The 24589-nt window shown below is 40.7% G+C and overlaps 1 protein-coding gene across 6 annotated transcripts in view; it reads right to left on the reverse strand.

The window, feature by feature from the left end:
- Positions 1 to 24589, reverse strand: part of MYO9B (myosin IXB) — a 597798-nt gene that overhangs the window by 122342 nt on the left and 450867 nt on the right. For all 6 annotated transcript variants that reach the window (XM_053702888.1, XM_053702886.1, XM_053702887.1 and 3 more), the window contains 2 exons: positions 12272 to 12448; positions 4241 to 4282 (listed from right to left, as the gene is read on the reverse strand). In XM_053702888.1, coding sequence (XP_053558863.1) covers positions 4241 to 4282; positions 12272 to 12448 — 219 coding nt within the window. The remainder of the gene's footprint in view (positions 1 to 4240; positions 4283 to 12271; positions 12449 to 24589) is intronic.

Consider the following 24589-nt stretch of genomic DNA (forward strand, 5'->3'; position numbering starts at 1 on the left):
TTCTGACCTCTGTCAGAAAAATCTTCATTTCTACAGAATCTATTATTGTTCCCAGAAAAGGAACCCTTGTGGACGGGGACAGGGAACTCTTTTCTACGTTCACCTTCCACCCGTGAGACCTGAGAAAAGCTAATACAATGTCTGTATGAGCCCTTGTTTTGGAAAGGGACGACGCTTGGATTAGAATGTCGTCTAAGTAAGGTGCTACAGCAATGCCCCTCGGTCTTAGAACCGCTAGAAGGGACCCTAGCACCTTTGTGAAAATTCTGGGAGCAGTGGCTAAACCAAACGGAAGAGCCACGAACTGGTAATGTTTGTCCAGAAAGGCGAACCTTAGGAACTGATGATGATCTTTGTGGATAGGAATATGTAGGTACGCATCCTTTAAGTCCACGGTAGTCATGTATTGACCCTCCTGGATTGTTGGTAAAATCGTCCGAATGGTTTCCATTTTGAATGATGGAACTCTGAGGAATTTGTTTAGAATTTTTAAATCCAGAATTGGCCTGAAAGTTCCTTCTTTTTTGGGAACTACAAACAGGTTTGAGTAAAAATCCAGTCCTTGTTCCGCTGTTGGAACTGGGTGTATCACTCCCATCTTTAATAGGTCTTCTACGCAATGAATGAATGCCTGTCTCTTTATCTGGTCTGAAGATAAGCGAGACATGTGGAACCTTCCCCTTGGAGGAAGTTCCTTGAATTCTAGAAGATACACCTGAGAGACTATTTCTAGTGCCCAGGGATCCGGAACATCTCTTGCCCAAGCCTGAGCAAAGAGAGAAAGTCTGCCCCCTACTAGATCCGGTCCCGGATCGGGGGCTACCCCTTCATGCTGTCCTGGTAGCAGCCGCAGGCTTCTTGGCCTGTTTACCCTTGTTACAGCCTTGCATTGGTTTCCATGCTGGTTTAGGCTGGGAATTGTTACCCTCTTGTCTAGAGGCTGCAGAGTTAGGAGACGGTCCGTTCCTGAAATTGCGAAAGGAACGAAAATTAGATTTGTTCTTAGCCTTGAAAGGCCTATCCTGTGGGAGGGCATGGTCCTTTCCCCCAGTGATGTCTGAAATAATCTCCTTCAATTCTGGAGCGAATTTTCTAGTTCCTCGAACCAAAAAGACGCCGCCGTGGTGACAGTAATAATGCACGAAATTGGTTGGAGAAGGAAACCTTGCTGAACAAATATCTTTTTAAGCAATCCTTCCAATTTTTTATCCATAGGATCTTTGAAAGCGCAACTGTCCTCAATAGGAATAGTTGTGCGCTTGGCCAACGTAGAAACTGCCCCCTCAACCTTAGGGACTGTTTGCCATGCGTCCCTTCTGGGGTCGACAATGGGGAACATCTTCTTAAATATAGGAGGTGGGACAAAAGGTATACCTGGCTTCTCCCACTCCTTAGTCACTATGTCCGCCACCCTCTTGGGTATCGGAAAGGCATCAGCGTGCACAGGGACCTCTAAGAATTTGTCCATTTTGCAAAATTTCTCTGGAATCACCAAAGAGTCACAATAATCAAGAGTAGTTAGCACCTCCTTAAGCAGGGCGCGGAGATGTTCTAACTTAAATTTAAATGCCACGATATCAGGTTCTGCCTGCTGAGAAACTTTTCCTGAATCAGAAATTTCTCCCTCAGACAGACCCTCCCTCACTGCCAATTCAGACTGGTGTGAGGGTATAACAGATAAATTATCGTCAGCGCCCACTTGCTCATCCTCTGTATTTAAAACTGAGCAATCACGCTTTCTGGGAAATGCTGGCAGTTTGGATAAAAGATTTGCTATAGAATTATCCATTACTGCAGTTAATTGCTGCATAGTAACAAGCATTGGCGCGCTAGATGTACTAGGTATCGCCTGCACGGGCAAAACTGGTGTTGACACAGAAGGAGAGGATGATGAGCTATCCCCACTACCTTCATTTGAAGAATCATCTTGGGCAACCTTTTTAAAGGAGACAGTACTGTCCTTACTTTGTTTGGACGCCATGGCACAATTTGAACATACATTTAAAGGGGGAACCACCTTGGCCTCCATACACACAGAACATATGCTATCTGAAGGTATAGACATGTTAGACAGATTTTGGCAGGCTATTAATGCAAAAAAACAATTTTTAAACAAAACCGTTACTGTCTCTTTAAATAATAAAAAGAGCACACTTTATTTCTGAATGTTTGAAAAACTATGAAGGAAATATCCGATCTTTACAAAATTTGCACCCCAGTGTCTCTAACCCCTTAAATGAGCAAACCGGAGCTAATTGTTCAATTTACCGGTTTAAACACACTACAGTCCCTGCCACAGACCTTGCTGCAGCTTTTATCTTCCTTGGGGGTTATTCACCACAGAAATAAGCCTTCTTGAATTCGTTTTTATGGCCACAGGACCCTCTCACATGAAGCTGCATGCACTGCCTATGGAAGTAACTGCGCAACTGAGGCGCGAAAATGAGGCCTCCTCCCTCTGCATACCAGAGTGAAGGGGCCTTCCTGACTAGATTAGGCGTCTAAACAATTGCCAGGCGTAATAAAAACGTTCCCAAAAGTGTTTCAAAGTCACAAAACACTCCAAAAGTCATATAAATATGATATAAATCAATCGATTTAGCCCACAATAGTGTCAACCAGCATAGAGCCCATTTATAAGCCTTCATTCTGTTATGAGTCTAAGAAAATGGCTTACCGATCCCATAAGGGAAAACTGACAGTCTTCTAGCATTACTATGTCTTGTTAGAAAAGAGACTAGTCATACCTGGAGCAGAAAAGTCTGCAAACTGTTCCCCCCAACTGAAGTTCTCTGGTTTCAACAGTCCTGCGTGGGAACAGCAATGGATTTTAGTTACTGGTGCTAAAATCATACTCCTCTTTTAACAGAACTTTTCATCACTTTCTGTTGTAGAGTAAATAGTACAAACCGGCACTATTTTACAATAACAAACTCTTGATAGAAGAAATAAAAACTACAACTAACACCACATACTCTTTACCATCCCCGTGGAGATGCTACTTGTTCAGAGCGGCAAAGAGAATGACTGGGGGGCGGAGCCAGAGGGGGGGCTATATGGACAGCTCTTGCTGTGTGCTCTCTTTGCCATTTCCTGTAGGGGAAGAGAATATCCCACAAGTAAGGATGAAGCCGTGGACCGGACACACCAATGTAGGAGAAACTAGCACTTAAACTGCAAAACAGTGAAAAAATACAGTAAAATCTTTGAAATTTTTACAGTGTGAATAAGGGACTAAAGCAGCATTGCACCCACTTGCAAATGGATGATTAACCCCTTAGGCCCCAAACCGGATTGAAAAACGTTAGAAAACGTTAAAAATCAATTGAGCACCATGCCACAGCTCTGCTGAGGCTCCTACCTGCCCTTAAATACGAATTTGTGCAGAAATAACCCCTTTGAAATGGTTCTCAGATGCCAGAGGACTCTTCTATGGAAGCTGGATGTCTCAGTCTGTATTAAAACTGCACAGTTAGAGTGCTAAAATAGGCCCCTCCCACCATGTACTGGATGTCAGAGGGGCCTTAAGAAAATACTCCTGGAAGTATCTGACTAGCCATGTGGAAACTAGGCCCCAAATAAAGACTTATCTCCCTCAGAGAAAAAACGTCCTATTTATTTGAAATTATGTAAACGTTTTGTTACTAAGCAATATGAATATTAACATGAGTATTACCCTGTTATGTAAGCATGATCCCAGTCGCTGTTAAATCACTGCATCAGGCTTACCTCAAATACACAAGGCTCTGTCAGCATTTTCTAGAACTTATTCCTCTCTCTAGAAATAAAAATACTGAACATACCTCAAAGCAGGTAATCTGCAGGCCGTTCCCCCAACTGAAGTTTTCCCATATTCATCAGTTATGTGTGAGAACAGCAATGGACCTTAGTTACAAACCGCTAAGATCATCAAATCTCCAGGCAGAATTCTTCTTCTAATCTAAGAGAGAAAAACAGTACAACACTGGTACCGTTTAAAAATAAACCACATATCTCTTGATACTTCCTTTCTTGTCGAGAGTTGCAAGAGAATGACTGGGGGTGGCAGTTAGGGGAGGAGCTATATAGACAGCTCTGCTGTGGGTGTCCTCTTGCAACTTCCTGTTGGGAAGGAGAATATCCCACAAGTAATGGATGAACCCGTGGAATGGATACACCTTACAAGAGAAATAAAGGCTTTCACCTTAAGTATGTTCTTAGAATATAAAAAGGAACACATCAGGTTTTAAGATTTACTCACCATCTGATCTTGTTTTCGTCTCTTCTTTTGCGATTTGTTCCTCTATAAAAAAATATAAATTACAGACAATGAATAATAGAACACCAGAAAGTCTTGTTTATTTAGGTTTCTTATCACTAGCAGTGCACAAACAGTATTTATATTTTTGGGTAATTATTAACCACTAATTTGGAGAAAACATAATTTCAAAGAGAAAACATAGATCCCCCCTTCTGTAATTTTTAGTTTCACCAGCTAATCAAACTGCATGATTTGTAAAAACAGGAACAGCCAAGAATATCCTTCAATTATTTAAAAGTAATAATTTAAAAGTAACTCTATTGGCAGTTGCTAAAGCCAATTAGAGGCTGCAGTGCCTTGTTGGACATATGCATGAGCACTTGAGAGTTTAGTGCCATTGAGAACAATGGTTAGAACAACTATGGTTTCTGATTGGCTGTAGAAACATAACCCTAGACTGGAGGCTGCAGATAGTGTAAGTTTTTTTCAAAACAAGGCTCAACAAATCCAGGCACCAGGGCACCCTTATACCTTAAAGGGACAGTATACACTCATTTTCAAATAACTGCATGTAATAGACACTACTATAAAGAACAAGATACTGATATAAAAATCCAGTATAAAACGGTTTAAAGACTTACTTAGAAACTCTCAGTTTAGCTATGTTGAAAAGTTAGCTGGAAAGCCCACTGCAAGTGGGAAATAAGACACTCCCCCTCCCCCTTCTTTTGCATATGAAAAAACCCTTTACACAAACAGGAGCAAGCTGGAGAAGGTAGCTGACGGTACTCTCATCAAACTTTGGGGCTTGGTTAGGTGTCTGAAAATCAGAGCAATGTTGTTATTTAAAAATAAGCAAAACTATACATTTTTATGAAAATCAAACTTTATGGACTATATAAATAGATCATCTACAAAACATATATGCAAAGAAAAAATAGTGTATAATGTCCCTTTAAAATTAAAAGACTCCGATGGGTGACCCTTCTACCAATCATTTTTAACTGTTAAGTCCATACATATGTAACGGAGTGCAACATTCCAAATCAAGATTAATTTTCATCCACAGGAAAATAGCAGATCAAAGATTACATTATCAGTGCACTAGATGAGTTTGGTAGTGCTGATGTTCTCTAAGAGGGGGTTGAAATACTTATTTAAATTTAAGGAATAACTAAAAACACTGAACAGCCAAACGTGCAATTTTTTAGGAAGGCATTTTATGCTGTGCCACAACTAGAATGTATTCCCTGGATTCTAAATGTAGAGAAAACTATACATGAAGGCTTGGCATACCCACTCGCCAGGTCACCCATGGCACCTTAAAAACTGAGTCTGGTCCATAGTTTTGCTAGCACCTTGGAGCTATAACCCCCTGCATGCTAAATGGTAAAAGGATAGGCATGCTTATGGTTAAATGCCAGAAGTCAAAAGGAAGTAGGCACTACTCGGTTAGATGAAGAAAATAAAACATCCATTTATTCTAACACTAATATAAAAGAGAGTTTTCCCAAACAGAGGGCAGACATGCATACAAGGCCAATCTTAAGCATTTCACGCCCCCTATTGGCGCTTATTCATAGACTAGTCAGGTGTGGCAGAGTAAGACAATTTATACCCAAGGTACAAACCGGTTAACTCTTGCCATCTGTTTACTCATTGTAGTAAAACAGTGATAATGAGTAATGAGGATGTCCGCTTTTTACAGAGACCCTTCAGTAATAAAATTTTTTTTTCAAAGGCCCAAGAAGTCTAATGGACTCCTGGACTCATAATGCTTAGGTTCAAACTAGTGTACATTTTCTATTCTGTATTTAAATATTCAACTATTATATGTAAAAGACAAGCAAGGGATTAATTGCTATTTCTTTGTAATTGATTACTGTGATATGATTGACACTTTGACACCAACACACACAGCGAATTACTGAGAATTAAAGGGACAGTCTACACCTTAGTCATCGTAAAGTCTTACTTTAGATTAGGCAGCAAATAGTCTGAATAATTGACAAATATACAACAAAAAGACAGTGTAATAGCACTTACTTGAGCAGTATAATATTTTCTGGAAAATTTCAAAGTTATTCCGATTTTCCCTCCCCCTGTACTATGTGAAAGCCACCATACAATCACAAAATGCATATAAGTGTATACTGTGCACATGCTCAGTAGGAGCCCCAAAAAACATAATTTATGTAAGAACTTACCTGATAAATTCATTTCTTTCATATTAGCAAGAGTCCATGAGCTAGTGACGTATGGGATATACATTCCTACCAGGAGGGGCAAAGTTTCCCAAACCTCAAAATGCCTATAAATACACCCCTCACCACACCCACAAATCAGTTTAACGAATAGCCAAGAAGTGGGGTGATAAGAAAAAAGTGCGAAAGCATAAAAAATAAGGAATTGGAATAATTGTGCTTTATACAAAAAAATCATAACCACCACAAAAAAGGGTGGGCCTCATGGACTCTTGCTAATATGAAAGAAATGAATTTATCAGGTAAGTTCTTACATAAATTATGTTTTCTTTCATGTAATTAGCAAGAGTCCATGAGCTAGTGACGTATGGGATAATGACTACCCAAGATGTGGATCTTTCCACGCAAGAGTCACTAGAGAGGGAGGGATAAAATAAAGACAGCCAATTCCTGCTGAAAATAATCCACACCCAAAATAAAGTTTAAATGAAAACATAAGCAGAAGATTCAAACTGAAACAGCTGCCTGAAGTACTTTTCTGCCAAAAACTGTTTCAGAAGAAGAAAACACATCAAAATGGTAGAATTTAGTAAAAGTATGCAAAGAAGACCAAGTTGCTGCTTTGCAAATCTGATCAACCGAAGCTTCATTCCTAAACGCCCAGGAAGTAGAAACTGACCTAGTAGAATGAGCTGTAATCCTCTGAGGCGGAGTTTTACCCGACTCAACATAGGCATGATGAATTAAAGATTTCAACCAAGATGCCAAAGAAATGGCAGAAGCTTTCTGGCCTTTTCTAGAACCGGAAAAGATGACAAATAGACTAGAAGTCTTTCGAAAACTTTTAGTAGCTTCAACATATTTCAAAGCTCTAACAACATCCAAAGAATGCAATGATTTCTCCTTAGAATTCTTAGGATTAGGGCATAATGAAGGAACTACAATTTCTCTACTAATGTTGTTGGAATTCACAACCTTAGGTAAAAATTCAAAAGAAGTTCGCAACACTGCCTTATCCTGATGAAAAATCAGAAAAGGAGACTCACAAGAAAGAGCAGACAATTCAGAGACTCTTCTGGCAGAAGAGATGGCCAAAAGGAACAAAACTTTCCAAGAAAGTAATTTAATGTCCAATGAATGCATAGGTTCAAACGGAGGAGCTTGAAGAGCCCCCAGAACCAAATTCAAACTCCAAGGAGGAGAAATTGACTTAATGACAGGTTTTATACGAACCAAGGCTTGTACAAAACAATGAATATCAGGAAGATTAGCAATCTTTCTGTGAAAAAGAAAAGAAAGAGCAGAGATTTGACCTTTCAAGGAACTTGCGGACAAACCTTTATTTAAACCATCCTGAAGAAACTGTAAAATTCTCGGAATTCTAAAAGAATGCCAGGAAAAATGATGAGAAAGACACCAAGAAATACAAGTCTTCCAGACTCTATAATATATCTCTCTAGATACAGATTTACGAGCCTGTAACATAGTATTAATCACAGAGTCAGAGAAACCTCTTTGACCAAGAATCAAGCGTTCAATCTCCATACCTTTAAATTTAAGGATTTGAGATCCTGATGGAAAAAAGTACCTTGCGACAGAAGGTCTGGTCTTAACGGAAGAGTCCACGGTTGGCAAGAGGCCATCCGGACAAGATCCGCATACCAAAACCTGTGAGGCCATGCTGGAGCTACCAACAGAACAAACGAGCATTCCTTCAGAATCTTGGAGATTACTCTTGGAAGAAGAACTAGAGGAGGAAAGATATAGGCAGGATGATACTTCCAAGGAAGTGATAATGCATCCACTGCCTCCGCCTGAGGATCCCGGGATCTAGACAGATACCTGGGAAGTTTCTTGTTTAGATGAGAAGCCATCAGATCTATTTCTGGAAGTTCCCACATTTGAACAATCTGAAGAAATACCTCTGGGTGAAGAGACCATTCGCCCGGATGCAACGTTTGGCGACTGAGATAATCCACTTCCCAATTGTCTATTCCTGGAATATGAACCGCAGAGATTAGACAGGAGCTGGATTCCGCCCAAACCAGAATTCGAGATACTTCTTTCATAGCCAGAGGACTGTGAGTCCCTCCTTGATGATTGATGTATGCCACAGTTGTGACATTGTCTGTCTGAAAACAAATGAACGATTCTCTCTTCAGAAGAGGCCAAGACTGAAGAGCTCTGAAAATTGCACGGAGTTCCAAAATATTGATCGGTAATCTCACCTCCTGAGATTCCCAAACCCCTTGTGCTGTCAGAGACCCCCACACAGCTCCCCAACCTGTAAGACTTGCATCTGTTGAAATTACAGTCCAGGTCGGAAGAACAAAAGAAGCCCCCTGAACTAAACGATGGTAATCTGTCCACCACGTCAGAGAGTGTCGTACAATCGTTTTTAAAGATATTAATTGAGATATCTTTGTGTAATCCCTGCACCATTGGTTCAGCATACAGAGCTGAAGAGGTCGCATGTGAAAACGAGCATAAGGCTACCGAAGGGAATGATTGTGACTGAAGGTTTCGACAAGCTGAAATCAATTTTAGACGTCTCTTGTCTGTCAAAGACAGAGTCATGGACACTGAATCTATCTGGAAACCCAAAAAGGTTACCCTTGTCTGAGGAATCAATGAACTTTTTAGTGAATTGATCCTCCAACCATGATTTTGAAGAAACAACAAAAGTCGATTCGTATGAAATTCTGCTAAATGTGAAGACTGAGCAAGTACCAAGATATCGTCCAAATAAGGAAATACCACAATACCCTGTTCTCTGATTACAGATAGAAGGGCACCGAGAACCTTTGTAAAAATTCTTGGAGCTCTTGCTAGGCCAAACGGTAGAGCCACAAACTGGTAATGCTTGTCTAGTTAAGAGAATCTCAGAAACTGATAGTGAGCTGGATGAATCGGAATATGCAGATATGCATCCTGTAAATCTATTGTAGACATATAATGCCCTTGCTGAACAAAAGGCAGGATAGTCCTTACAGTTACCATTTTGAATGTTGGTATCCTTACATAACGATTCAATATTTTTAGAACCAGAACTGGTCTGAAGGAATTCTCCTTCTTTGGTACAATGAAGAGATTCGAATAAAACCCCAGCCCCTGTTCCAGAACTGGAACTGGCATAATTACTCCAGCCAACTCTAGATCTGAAACACATTTCAGAAATGCTTGAGCTTTCGCTGGGTTTACTGGGACACGGGAAAGAAAGAATCTCTTTGCAGGAGGTCTTGTCTTGAAACCAATTCTGTACCCTTCTGAAATAATGTTCTGAATCCAAAGATTGTTTACAGAATTGATCCAAATTTCTTTGAAAAAACGTAATCTGCCCCCTACCAGCTGAGCTGGAATGAGGGCCGCACCTTCATGTGGACTTAGAAGCTGGCTTTGCTTTTCTAGAAGGCTTGGATATATTCCAGACTGGAGATGGTTCCCAAACTGAAACTGCTCCTGAGGATGAAGGATCAGGCTTTTGTTCTTTGTTGAAACAAAAGGAACGAAAACGATTATTAGCCCTGTTTTTACCCTTAGATTTTTTATTCTGTGGTAAAAAAGTTCCTTTCCCACCAGTAACAGTTGAGATAATGGAATCCAACTGAGAACCAAATAATTTATTACCCTGGAAAGAAAGGGAAAGTAGAGTCGATTTAGAAGACATATCAGCATTCCAAGTTTTAAGCCATAAAGCTCTTCTAGCTAAAATAGCTAGAGACATAAACCTGACATCAACTCTGATAATATCAAAAATGGCATCACAGATAAAATTATTAGCATGTTGAAGAAGAATAATAATGTTATGAGAATCATGATCTGTTACTTGTTGCACTAAAGTTTCCAACCAAAAAGTTGAAGCTGCAGCAACATCCGCCAAAGATATAGCAGGTCTAAGAAGATTACCTGAACACAAATAAGCTTTTCTTAGAAAGGATTCAATTTTCCTATCTAAAGGATCCTTAAAGGAAGTACCATCTGCCGTAGGAATAGTAGTACGTTTAGCAAGGGTAGAGATAGCCCCATCAACTTTAGGGATTTTGTCCCAAAATTCTAATCTGTCAGACGGCACAGGATATAATTGCTTAAAACGTTTAGGAGTAAATGAATTACCCAAATTATTCCATTCCCTGGAAATTACTTCAGAAATAGCACCAGGAACAGGAAAAACTTCTGGAATAACTACAGGAGATTTAAAGACCTTGTCTAAACGTTTAGATTTAGTATCAAGAGGACCAGAATCCTCAATTTCTAATGCAATTAGGACTTCTTTAAGTAAAGAACGAATAAATTCCATTTTAAATAAATATGAAGATTTATCAGCATCAACCTCTGAAACAGAATCCTCTAAACCAGAAGAATCATTAGAATCAGAATGATGATGTTCATTTAAAAATTCATCTGGATAAAGAGAAGTTTTAAAAGACTTTTTATGTTTACTAGAAGGAGGAATAACAGACATAGCCTTCTTAATAGATTCAGAAACAAAATCTCTTATGTTATCAGGAACACTCTGAACATTAGATGTTGATGGAACTGCAACAGGTAATGGTATTTTACTAAAGGAAATATTTTCTGCATTAACAAGTTTGTCATGACATTTAATACAAACAACAGCTGGAGGAACAGCTACCAAAAGTTTACAGCAGATACACTTAGCTTTGGTAGTTCCAGCACCAGGCAGCGATTTTCCTGAAGTATCTTCTGACTCAGATGCAACATGAGACATCTTGCAATATGTAAGAGAAAAAACAACATATAAAGCAAAATTGATCAAATTCCTTAAATGACAGTTTCAGGAATGGGAAAAAATGCCAAAGAACAAGCTTCTAGCAACCAGAAGCAATGAAAAATGAGACTTAAATAATGTGAAGACAAAAGCGACGCCCATATTTTTTTAGCGCCAAATAAGACGCCCACATTATTTGGCGCCTAAATGCTTTTGGCGCCAAAAATGACGCCACATCCGGAACGCCGACATTTTTGGCGCAAAAGAACGTCAAAAAATGACGCAACTTCCGGCGACACGTATGACGCCGGAAACAGAAAAGATTTTTTGCGCCAAAAAAGTCTGCGCCAAGAATGACGCAATAAAATGAAGCATTTTCAGCCCCCGCGAGCCTAACAGCCCACAGGGAAAAAGTCAAATTTTTTAAGGTAAGAAAAAATGATTGATTCAAATGCATTATCCCAAATATGAAACTGACTGTCTGAAAATAAGGAAGGTTGAACATCCTGAGTCAAGGCAAATAAATGTTTGAATACATATATTTAGAACTTTATAAAAAAAGCGCCCAACCATAGCTTAGAGTGTCACAGAAAATAAGACTTACTTACCCCAGGACTCTCGTCTACATGTTGTAGAAAGCCAAACCAGTACTGAAACGAAAATCAGCAGAGGTAATGGTATATATATATATATATAAGAGTATATCGTCGATCTGAAAAGGGAGGTAAGAGATGAATCTCTACGACCGATAACAGAGAACCTATGAAATAGACCCCGTAGAAGGAGATCATTGCATTCAAATAGGCAATACTCTCCTCACATCCCTCTGACATTCACTGCACGCTGAGAGGAAAACCGGGCTCCAACCTGTTGCGGAGCGCATATCAACGTAGAATCTAGCACAAACTTACTTCACCACCTCCATAGGAGGCAAAGTTTGTAAAACTGATTTGTGGGTGTGGTGAGGGGTGTATTTATAGGCATTTTGAGGTTTGGGAAACTTTGCCCCTCCTGGTAGGAATGTATATCCCATACGTCACTAGCTCATGGACTCTTGCTAATTACATGAAAGAAAGGGTGCATCTAAAAATAATGTACCTTTGGAGGTTCGTGGTCATCTCTTTTGGTGTATCCACGGGTAAATTCATCTAGAAAGGATTGGAAAAGATTCAACACCAGCTTAACGTCTTTCTCTTCTCTCTCCTTTGTAAGGGTGGCAAAGAGAAGCTGGAAATTATCCATCAGGTCCTTGTAGCCAGCATGAATCTGACCTTTCTGAAGAAAAGGCACACAAAATAAAAGGCTGTTATATATTGCACACTTAGGACTCTCAACTCAACAATGCACAAATGCAGATAACATCTCTAGAGTAATGTACAATATAGTGCATCAGTATTATTTATCTTCCTATACAACAAAGTAGATTAAAACTTCTCAGTAAAACACAAAGCCTGGTCCAAAAACACATACACAATAAAAAAAAATTCAACTTCCAGAAATAGCATTCATGTACTGCTGGTGTTGGAACTTTGTGACATCTTAAATTACGAAGAAAGGCACATTATCTTGCTAAATATACAAATGTATTTTACTACAGAAGAAAGTTGACTGTCCCCTACACAAAATCCTAAAACAGGCTAAAAAAGAGACAGGCCTTTTTTTGTATAGTTTTCAAATGTTAAAGGGATGGTAAACTCACTATTGACCGAATATATGATCAATCTTGTTCAATTTTCTTAAATGTGCACACTAATTTTCACTTTATACATTATATAGCCCTCCGTGACGTCATATCGCTTTTGCAGTCTTTCATCCAATCATCAAGCCTGTTGCTAGATAGGCTTCCTTCAATACAATTGGATTCGCGCATGCGCATTAATGCGCAATCCGAGCAATCCTAACATAGAGCGAGCAAACCCTCTGACGTGTAGAAAGGGTGGAGACCAGATCAACACAGACAATATTCAGTGAAACATCTAAGAGGTGCGGAGCGAGGCAGAGAGATGCGGTGCAACAAGGTTTTGATAATGTATTAAAATTTACATTAAAATACATAAAAAAATAATCAATTGATAATGCGGTTTAATACTTATTATATAAACTAATCTAAATATGTAATTTGCAAATAACGAAGTTTACCATCACTTTAATACAAGTATAAAGAAATGTATTTTTTGTTTGTTTTTTAATTCTAGTAAGAAATAAGTGTTTATACTGTATTATACTTGTGCTGGCTAAACCCTGTAATACTGACACTGGTTAACAAATATCCTAATACTTCCCTACCCATTAAGCTCCACCTTTCAGAAGCTCACAGATGATAAACAGAAGTGCCCAGAATTGCCAGGAATCACATAGCTTGGTAGTGAAACGTGAGACCACAATCTGTTTAACACGGGGAGGAGGGAGTCAGCTGTCCCCATTCTTTAGAGGCTGATGTTTAACATTAGCGTTTTAAAGCATCCTGCCATATTTCCTTAGTTAAGAGCTACAATTTCCATGAAGACAAGCTGATCAAATAAATAACTTCACTCTATACACCTACATGATGGAGACTGGGTAATAGGCTGAAGTGCTTCTTCAGAATCTATGGTTTGCTTCAACTCTTTTCTTATGGAACTCAAATGATAGATTTGTATATTTTTTAAAAAGTTGAAGAGCAGGCTCTATCTCTTACAATTAATCTTAAGTCTGGAGCACCAAACTCCAAATAGACAGAAACAGAAATAAAGAAGACAAGAATATGTGGGATACATTTTGGAAGGGACTTGAAAGTTTCCAGAAAATGTCTACCTTTAACCCCTTAATGACCAAGGACGTGCACGGTACGTCCTCTAAAAAAAAGACAGTTAACGCCTGAAGACGTACCCTGCACGTCCTTGGTCTGGAAAGCAGCTGGAAGTGATCCTGCTCGCTTCCAGCTGCTTTCCGGTCATTGCAGTGATGCCTCGATATGGAGTCATCCTGCAATAACCCTGCATGGCCATCCGATGCAGAGAGAGCCACTCTGGACATCGATGGCCGGTATCGTTGGTGGGTGGGAGCCAACGTGGGAGGCGGGTGGATGGCCATTGATGGTCCGTGTGATGTGGAGGGGGGCGGATGGGCACCGCTATACTACAGAAGAAAAAAAAATAATAATAGTGGGAGAAAGTCAGAAAGGGGCTATTTAAAAATATTCTAAGGGATCTTGGAGGGGTGGGGGGTTGGTCTTGGGTGGGGGGGGGGGGGGGAACTACACTACAGAAAAGGGAAAAAAAAATAAAAAAACACATTTTTTTCTAAACTGGGTACTGGCAGACAGCTGCCAGTACCCAAGATGGCGCCAATTAAGGTAGAGGGGGAGGGTTAGAGAGCTGTTTGGTGGGGGGATCAGTGAAGTTGGGGGCTAAGGGGGGATCCTACACAGCGGCATATGTAAATATGCTAACCCCCCCATATACCTTATTTTAGTACTGGCAGACTTTCTGCCAGTACTTAAGATGGTGGGGACAATTGTGGGGTGGGGGAGGGAAGAGAGCTGATTGGGAGGGATCAGGGGGTCTGATGTTTCAGGTGGGAGGCTGATCTTTACACTAAGGCTAAAGTTAACCCTGCAAGCTCCCTACAAGCTACCTAATTAACCCCTTCACTGCTAGCCATAATACACGTGTGATGTGCAGCAGCATTTAGCGGCCTTCTAATTACCAAAAAGCAACGCCAAAGCCATATATGTCTGCTATTTCTTAACAAAGAGGATCCCAGAGAAGCATTTACAACCATTTGTGCCATAATTGCACAAGCTGTTTGTAAATAATTTCAGTGAGAAACCTAAAGTTTGTGAAAAAGGGAACAATTTTTTTTATTTGATCGCATTTGGCGGTGAAATGGTGGCATGAAATATACCAAAATGGGCCTAGATAAATACTTTGGGTTGTCTACTACACTACACTAAAGCTAAAATTAACCCTACAAACTCCCTATAAGCTCCCTATTTAACCCCTGCACTGCTGGGTATAATACACGTGTGGTACGCAGCAGCATTTAGTGGCCTTCTAATTACCAAAAAGCAACGCCACAGCCATATATGTCTGCTATTTCGTAAAAAACAGAATTTATGCTTACCTGATAAATTACTTTCTCCAACGGTGTGTCCGGTCCACGGCGTCATCCATTACTTGTGGGATATTCTCCTCCCCTACAGGGAAAGGCAAGGAGAGCGCACAGCAGAGCTGTCCATATAGCTCCCCCTCTAGCTCCGCCCCCCAGTCATTCGACCGACGGTTAGGAGAAAAAGGAGAAACTATAGGGTGCCGTGGTGACTGTAGTGTATAAAGACAAAAAAAAATTTCAATCTGATTAGGAAAACCAGGGCGGGCCGTGGACCGGACACACCGTTGGAGAAAGTAATTTATCAGGTAATCATAAATTCTGTTTTCTCCAACATTGGTGTGTCCGGTCCACGGCGTCATCCATTACTTGTGGGAACCAATACCAAAGCTTTAGGACACGGATGAAGGGAGGGAGCAAATCAGGTTACCTAAATGGAAGGCACCACGGCTTGCAAAACCTTTCTCCCAAAAATAGCCTCCGAAGAAGCATAAGTATCAAATTTGTAGAATTTGGCAAAAGTGTGCAGAGAATACCAAGTCGCTGCCTTACATATCTGATCAACAGAAGCCTCGTTCTTGTAGGCCCATGTGGAAGCCACAGCCCTAGTAGAGTGAGCTGTGATTCGGTCAGGAGGCTGTCGTCCGGCAGTCTCATAGGCCAATCGGATAATGCTTTTTAGCCAGAAAGAGAGAGAGGTAGCAGAAGCTTTTTGATCTCTCCTCTTACCAGAGTAAACGACAAACAAGGATGAGGTTTGTCTAAAACCTTTTGTTGCTTCTAAATAGAACTTTAAAGCACGAACAACATCTAAATTGTGTAATAAACGTTCCTTCTTTGAAACTGGTTTCGGACACAGAGAAGGAACAACTATTTCCTGGTTAATATTCTTGTTGGAAACAACTTTTGGAAGAAAACCAGGCTTAGTACGCAAAACAACCTTATCTGAATGGAAAACCAGATAGGGTGGATTACACTGCAAAGCAGATAATTCAGAAACTCTTCTAGCAGAAGAAATAGCACCCAAAAACAGTACTTTCCAAGATAATAACTTAATATTTATGGAATGTAAAGGTTCAAACGGAACCCCTCGAAGAACTGAAAGAACTAAATTTAGACTCCAAGGAGGAGTCATGGTTCTGTAAACAGGCTTGATTCTAACCAAAGCCTGAACAAAAGCTTGTACATCTGGCACAGCTGCCAGTCGTTTGTGTAACAAGACAGATAAAGCAGAAATCTGTCCCTTTAGAGAACTAGCGGACAACCCTTTATCCAAACCTTCTTGGAGAAAGGAGAGAATCCTTGGAATTTTTATTTTACTCCAGGAGAATCCCTTGGATTCACGCCAACAGAAATATTTACGTCATATTTTATGGTAAATCTTTCTAGTCACAGGTTTTCTGGCTTGGACCAGAGTATCTGTCACAGAATTCGAAAACCCACGTTTGGATAAAATCAAGCGTTCAATTTCCAAGCAGTCAACTGCAGAGAAACTAGATTTGGATGTTCGAATGGACCTTGTACTAGAAGATCCTGTCTCAAAGGTAGCTTCCATGGTGGAGCCGATGACATATTCACCAGGTCTGCATACCAAGTCCTGCGTGGCCACGCAGGAGCTATCAGAATCACTGAGGCCTTTTCCTGTTTGATCCTGGCTATGAGCCTGGGAAGGAGAGGAAACGGTGGAAACACATACGCTAGGTTGAACGACCAAGGCGCCACTAATGCATCCACTAGAATCGCCTTGGGATCCCTGGATCTGGACCCGTAACAAGGAATCTTGACGTTCTGACGGGACGCCATTAGATCCATGTCTGGAATGCCCCATAATTGGGTTAACTGAGCAAAGACCTCCGGGTGGAGTTCCCACTCCCCCGGATGGAAAGTCTGACGACTCAAATAGTCCGCCTCCCAGTTGTCTACTCCTGGGATGTGAATAGCAGATAGATGGCAGGAGTGATTCTCTGCCCATTGGATGATCTTGGTTACTTCCTTCATCGCTAGGGAACTCTTTGTTCCCCCCTGATGATTGATGTACGCAACAGTCGTTATGTTGTCCGACTGAAATCTTATGAACCTGGCTTTCGCTAGCTGAGGTCAAGCCAGGAGCGCATTGAATATTGCTCTTAGTTCCAAAATGTTTATCGGGAGAAGCGACTCTTCCCGAGACCATAGGCCCTGAGCTTTCAGGGAGTCCCAGACCGCGCCCCACCCCAAGAGGCTGGCGTCGGTCGTGACAATGACCCACTCCGGTCTGCGGAAACTCATTCCCTGAGACAGGTGATCCTGGGTCAACCACCAGAGAAGTGAGTCCCTGGTTACCTGGTCTACTTGAATTTGGGGAGACAAGTCTGTATAGTCCCCATTCCACTGATTGAGCATGCACAGCTGTAATGGTCTTAGATGAATTCGAGCAAAAGGAACCACGTCCATTGCTGCGACCATTAGTCCTATTACTTCCATGCACCGAGCTATGGAGGGTTGAGGAATAGAATGAAGAACTTGACAAGCGTTTAGAAGCTTTAACTTTCTGACTTCTGTCAGGAAGATCTTCATTTCCATAGAATCTATTATTGTTCCCAGAAACGGAACCCTTGTGGACGGTGACAGTGAACTCTTTTCTATGTTCACCTTCCACCCGTGAGATCTGAGAAAAGCCAACACAATGTCTGTGTGGGCCCTCGCTTTGGAAAGAAATGACGCTTGGATTAGGATGTCGTCTAGATAAGGTGCTACAGCGATGCCCCTCGGCCTTAGGACCGCTAGAAGGGACCCTAGCACCTTTGAGAAAATTCTGGGAGCGGTGGCTAAACCGAATGGAAGAGCCACGTGAAGGATGGAACTCTGAGGAAATTGTTTAATATCTTTAAATCCAGGATTGGCCTGAAAGTTCCCTCTTTTTTGGGAACCACAAACAGGTTTGAGTAAAAACCTAGACCTTGTTCCCCGGTGGGGACTGGGTTTATCACTCCCATCTTTGATAGGTCTCTTACACAATGTAAGAATGCCTGTTTCTTTATCTGGTCTGAAGATAAGTGAGACAGGTGGAATCTTCCCTTTGGAGGAAGTCCCTTGAACTCTAGCAGGTATCCCTTGGAGACTATTTCTAGTACCCAGGGATCCGGAACATCTCTTGCCCAAGCCTGAGCGAAGAGAGATAGTCTGCCCCCTACCAGATCCGGTCCCGGATCGGGGGCTACCCCTTCATGCTGTCTTGGTAGCAGCAGCAGGTTTCTTGGTCTGTTTACCCTTGTTCCAGCCTTGCATGGGCTTCCAAGCGGGTTTGGGCTGGGCCGCGTTACCTTCTTGTCTAGCGGCAGTGGAGTTATTAGCCGGTCCGTTCCTGAAATTGTGAAAGGAACGAAAATTAGACTTGTTCTTAGCCTTAAAAGGCCTATGCTGTGGGAGGGCATGGCCCTTACCCCCAGTGATGTCTGAAATAATTTCCTTCAATTCCGGCCCAAAAAGGGTCTTACCCTTGAAAGGAATATTAAGTAACTTAGTCTTGGACGACACATCTGCCGACCAGGATTTTAGCCAAAGCGCCCTCCGCGCTACTATAGCAAAACCTGAGTTTTTCGCCGCCAATTTCGTTATTTGAAAAGCGGCATCCAATATAAAGGAATTAGCTAACTTTAATGCGTGAATTCTGTCCATGACTTCTTCATAGGAAGTCTCTTTCTGGAGCGACCTTTCTAGTTCCTCGAACCAAAAGGACGCCGCTGAAGTGACAGTAATAACACACGTAGCTGGTTGAAGGATGAACCCTTGTTGAACAAAAATCTTTTTTAAGCAATCCTTCCAATTTTTATCCATAGGATCTTTGAAAGCGCAGCTGTCCTCTATAGGAATAGTTGTGCGCTTCGCTAGTGTTGAAACAGCTCCCTCAACCTTCGGGACCGTCTGCCATGTGTCCCTTCTAGGGTCTACTATGGGAAACATTTTCTTAAATATAGGAGGTGGGGCAAAGCGTACACCTGGCTTCTCCCACTCCTTATCCACTATGCTCGCTACCCTCTTGGGTATTGGAAAGCGTCTTCGTGCACTGGGACCTCTAAAAATTTGTCCAATTTGCACAACTTCTCTGGTACTACTACAGAATCACAGTCATCCAGAGTAGCTAATACCTCCTTAAGCAAAGCGCGGAGATGTTCTAGCTTAAATTTAAATGCTACTATATCAGGTTCTGCCTGTTGAGAAATTTTTCCTGAGTCTGAAATTTCACCCTCAGACAGACCTTCCCTCACAGCCAATTCCGATTGATGTGAGGGTAAAATAGATAAGGCATCGTCAGCGTCTGATTGTTCATCCTTTTTTTATCTGTATTTAAAACTGAACAATCACGCTTTCTCTGAAATGCTGGCAGTTTGGATAAAAGATTTGCTATAGAATTATCCACTACTGCTGTTAATTGTTGCATAGAAATAAGCACTGGCGCGCTAGGTGTCGCCTGCGCGGGCAAAGCTGGTGTAGACACAGAAGGAGAGGATGTAGAATTATCCTCACTACCTTCATTAGATAAATTATCTTGGGCAACATTATGAAATGTAACAGAGCTGTCCTTATTTTGTTTGGACGCTATGGCACAATTATCACAAACACTCAAAGGGGGAACACATTTGTCTCTACACACACAGAACATAGGTTATCTGATGGCATAGACATGTTAAACAGATTTAGGCAGGCAAACAATGCAATAAAAACTATTTTAAACAAAAACGTTACTGTCTCTTTAAATAATAACATTACACACTTTATTTCTGAATGTTCAAAAAACTATGAAGGCAATATCCGATTTTTATGAAATTTGGACCCCAGTGTCTTAATGCTTAGAAAGTATTGCACAGCAAATATGGAGACTCTAGCTCTTAAAACAAGCAAACCAGAGCTAATTGTTGGATTTAACCGTTTTTATACACTACAATCCCTGCTACAGTATTGCTGCAGCATTTTACCTTCCTTAGGGGTCAATCATCCACAGAAATAAGCCTTCTGCAGTCACTTTCTGAGTCACAGGACCCTCTCACATGAAAACTGCATGCACTGCCTTGAAATCAACTGCACAGCTGAAGCACCAAAATGAGGCTTCCTCCCTCAGCACACTAGAGTGAAGGGGCCTTCCTGACTAGATTTAGGTGTCTAAAACATGCCAGATCAATAAAAAACGTTCCCAAGTGTATATGAGCTTATAAAACAGTTCAAATGCCATGATATTGTAATAAAAACCAATCGATTTTGCCCCTAACAGTGTCTACCAGCATAAAAATCAAAAAGGGGAAGCCTGTTATCTTTTTTGCTGAGGTGAAAGAAAAATGGCTTACCATTTTCCCTGAGGGGAAAAATGACTGTCATCTAGCATTAGCCTGTGTTGTTAGAAGGAGACTAGTCATACCTGAAGCAGATGAGTCTGCAAACTGTTACCCCCAACTGAAGTTCTCTTGTTTCAACAGTCCTGCGTGGTAACAGCAATGGATTCTAGTTACTTGTGCTAAAATCATATTCCTCTTAACAGAAATCTTCATCACTTTTCTGTTGTAGAGTAAATAGTACAAGCCAGCACTATTTTAAAATAACAAACTCTTGATAGAAGATATAAAAAACTACAACTAACACCACAAACTCCTCACCATCCCCGAGGAGATGCTACTTGTTCAGAGCGGCAAGGAGAATGACTGGGGGGCGGAGCTAGAGGGGGAGCTATATGGACAGCTCTGCTGTGCGCTCTCCTTGCCTTTCCCTGTAGGGGAGGAGAATATCCCACAAGTAATGGATGACGCCGTGGACCGGACACACCAATGTTGGAGAAAAGGGGATCCCAGAGAAGCATTTACAACCATTTGTGCCATAATTGCACAAACTGTTTGTAAATGATTCCAGTGAGAAACCTAAAACTGTGAAAAATGTAACTTTTTTATTTGATCGCATTTGGTGGTGAAATGGTGGAATGAAATATACCAAAATGGGTCTAGATGAATACTTTGGGTTGTTTACTACACTAAAGCTAAAATTACCCCAAAAAGCTCCCTACATGCGCCCAATTAGTGGCCTTCTAATTACCAAAAAGCAATGCCAAAGCCATATAAGTCTGCTATTTCTGAACAAAGGGGATCCCAGAGAAGAATTTACAACCATTTATGCCATAATTGCACAAGCTGTTTGTAAATAATTTCAGTGAGAAACCTAAAGTTTGTTAACAAATTTGTGAAAAAGTGAACGATTTTTTGTATTTGATCGCATTTGGTGGTGAAATGGTGGCATGAAATATACCAAAATGGGCCTAGATCAATACTTTGGGATGTCTTCTAAAAAAAAATATATACATGTCAAGGGATATTCAGGGATTCCTGAAAGATATCAGTGTCCCAATGTAACTAGCGCTAATTTTGAAAAAAAGTGGTTTGGAAATAGCAAAGTGCTACTTGTATTTATGGCCATATAACTTGCAAAAAAGCAAAGAAGATGTGAACATTGGGTATTTCTAAACTCAGGACATTTAGAAACTATTTAGCATGGGTGTTTTTTGGTGGTTGTAGATGTGTAACAGATTTTGGGGGTCAAAGTTAGAAAAACATAAATTTATGTAAGAACTTACCTGATAAATTCATTTCTTTCATATTGGAAAGAATCCATAAGCTAGTGACGTATGGGATATACAATCCTACCAGGAGGGGCAAAGTTTCCCAAACCTCAAAATGCCTATAAATACACCCCTCACCACACCCACAATTCAGTTTAACGAATAGCCAAGTAGTGAGGTGATAAGAAAGGAGTAAAAAGCATCAACAAAGGAATTTGGAATAATTGTGTTTTAAACAAAAAAATCATAATCACCATAAAAAGGGTGGGCGTCATGGACTCTTGCCAATATGAAAGAAATTCATTTATCAGGTAAGTTCTTACATAAATTATGTTTTTTTTCATGTAATTGGCAAGAGTCCATGAGCTAGTGACGTATGGGATAGCAATACCCAAGAAGTGGAACTCCACGCAAGAGTCACTAGAGAAGGAGGAAAAAAAATTAAAAACAGCCATTTTCCGCTGAAAAACAATCGACAACCCAAATCATAAGTTTAGTCTCATAATTGAAAAGAAAAAACTTAAATTAGAAGCAGAAGAATCAAACTGAAACAGCTGCCTCAAGAACTTTTCTACCAAAAACTGCTTCCGAAGAAGCAAATACATGCAAAGAAGACCAAGTTGCAGCTTTGCAAATCTGATCAACTGAAGCTTCATTTTAAAAAACCTAAAAGTGGAGACTGATCTAGTAGAATGAGCTGCAAATTCTCTGAGGCGGGGCTTGACCCGACTCCAAATAAGCTTGATGAATCAAAAGCTTTAACCACAAAGCCAAGGCAATGGCAGAAACCTTCTGACCTTTCCTGGAACTAGAAAAGCTAACAAATAGACCGGAAGTCTTCCTGAAAACTTTAGTAGCTTCAACATAATATTTCAGAGCTCTCACCACATCCAAAGAATGTAAGGATCTCTCCAAAGAATTATTAGGATTAGGACACAAGGAAGTGACAACAATTTCTCTATGGATGTTGTTAGAATTCACAACCTTAGGTAAGAATTAGATGAAGTCCGCAAAACTGCCTTATCCTGATGAAAAATCAGAAAAGGAGACTCACAAGTGAGAGCAGATAATTCAGAAACTCTTCTAGCAGAAGAGATGGCCAAAAGGAACAACACTTTCCAAGAAAGTAGTTTAATGCCCAAAGAATGCATAGGTTCAAATGGAGGAGCCTGTAAAGCCTTCAAAACCAAATTAAGATTCCAAGGAGGAGAGATTGATTTAATGACAGGCTTGATACGAACCAAAGCCTGTACAAAACAATGAATATCAGGAAGCTTAGCAATTTTTCTGTGAAATAAAACAGAAAGAGCGGAGATTTGTCCTTTCATGGAACTTGCAGAGAAACCATTTCCAAACCATCCTGAAGAAATTGTAAAATTCTAGGAATTCTAAAAGAATGCCAAGAAAATGTATGAGAAGAACACCATGAAATGTAAGTATTCCAAACTTAATAATAAATCTTTCTAGAAACAGATTTACGAGCTTGTAACATAGTATTAATCATGGAGTCAGAAAAACCTCTATGACTAAGCACTAAGCGTTCAATTTCCATAGCTTCAAATTTAATGATTTGAGATCCTGATGGAAAAACGGACCTTGAGATAGCAGGTCTGGCCTTAATGGATGTGGCCAAGGTTGGCAACTGGACATCCGGACATGATCCGCATACCAAAACCTGTGAGGCCATGCTGGAGCCACCAGCAACACAAACGATTGCTCCATGATGATTTTGGAGATCACGCTTGGCAGAAGAACTAGAGGCGGGAAAATATAAGCAGGATGATAACACCAAGGAAGTGTCAATGCATCCACTGCTTCCGCCTGAGGATCCCTGGACCTGGACAGGTACCTGGGAAGTTTCTTGTTTAGATGAGATGCCATCAAATCTATTTCTGGAAGACCCCACATCTGAACAACTTGAAAAAACACCTCTGGGTGGAGAGACCACTCCCCTGGATGTATAGTCTGACGACTGAGGTAATCCGCTTAAGGATATTAATTGTGATATCCTTGTATAATCCCTGAACCATTGGTTCAGCATACAAAGCTGGAGAGGTCTCATATGAAAACGAAAAGGGGATTGCGTCCGATGCTGCAGTCATGAGACCTATAACTTCCATGCACATAGCCACTGAAGGGATTGATTGATACTGAAGGTTCCGTCAAACTGAAAACCAATTTTAATCATCTCTTGTCTGTTAGGGACAGAGTCATGGACACTGAATCTATCTGGAAACCTAAAAAGGTTACCCTTGTCTGTGGTAAATTGATCCTCCAACCCTGTCTTTGAAGAAACAACACTAGTTGATTGGTCTGAGATTCTGCAGAACGTAAAGACTGAGCAAGTACCAAGATATCGTCCAAATAAGGAAACACTGCAATACCCCACTCTCTGATTACAGAGAGTAGGGCACCAAGAATCTTTGAAACGATTCTTGGAGCTGTCGCTAGGCCAAAAGGAAGAGCAACAAATTGGTAATGCTTGTCTAGAAAAGAGAATCTCAGGAACTAATAGTGATCTGGATGAATCAGAATATGAAGATATGCATCCTGTAAGTCTATTGTGGACATATAATGCCCTTGCTGAACAAAAGGCAGAATAGTTTTTGTAGTCACCATTTTGAAAGTAGGTACTCTTGCATATCGATTCAAAATCTTTAGATCCAAAACTGGTCTGAATGAATTTTCTCTCTTTGGGACAATGAATAGATTTGAATAAAACCCCAGACCATGTTCCTGAAACGGAACTG

Source organism: Bombina bombina, chromosome 2, assembly GCF_027579735.1.
Source record: "Bombina bombina isolate aBomBom1 chromosome 2, aBomBom1.pri, whole genome shotgun sequence".
In the NCBI taxonomy this organism is placed as follows: Eukaryota; Metazoa; Chordata; class Amphibia; order Anura; family Bombinatoridae; genus Bombina; species Bombina bombina.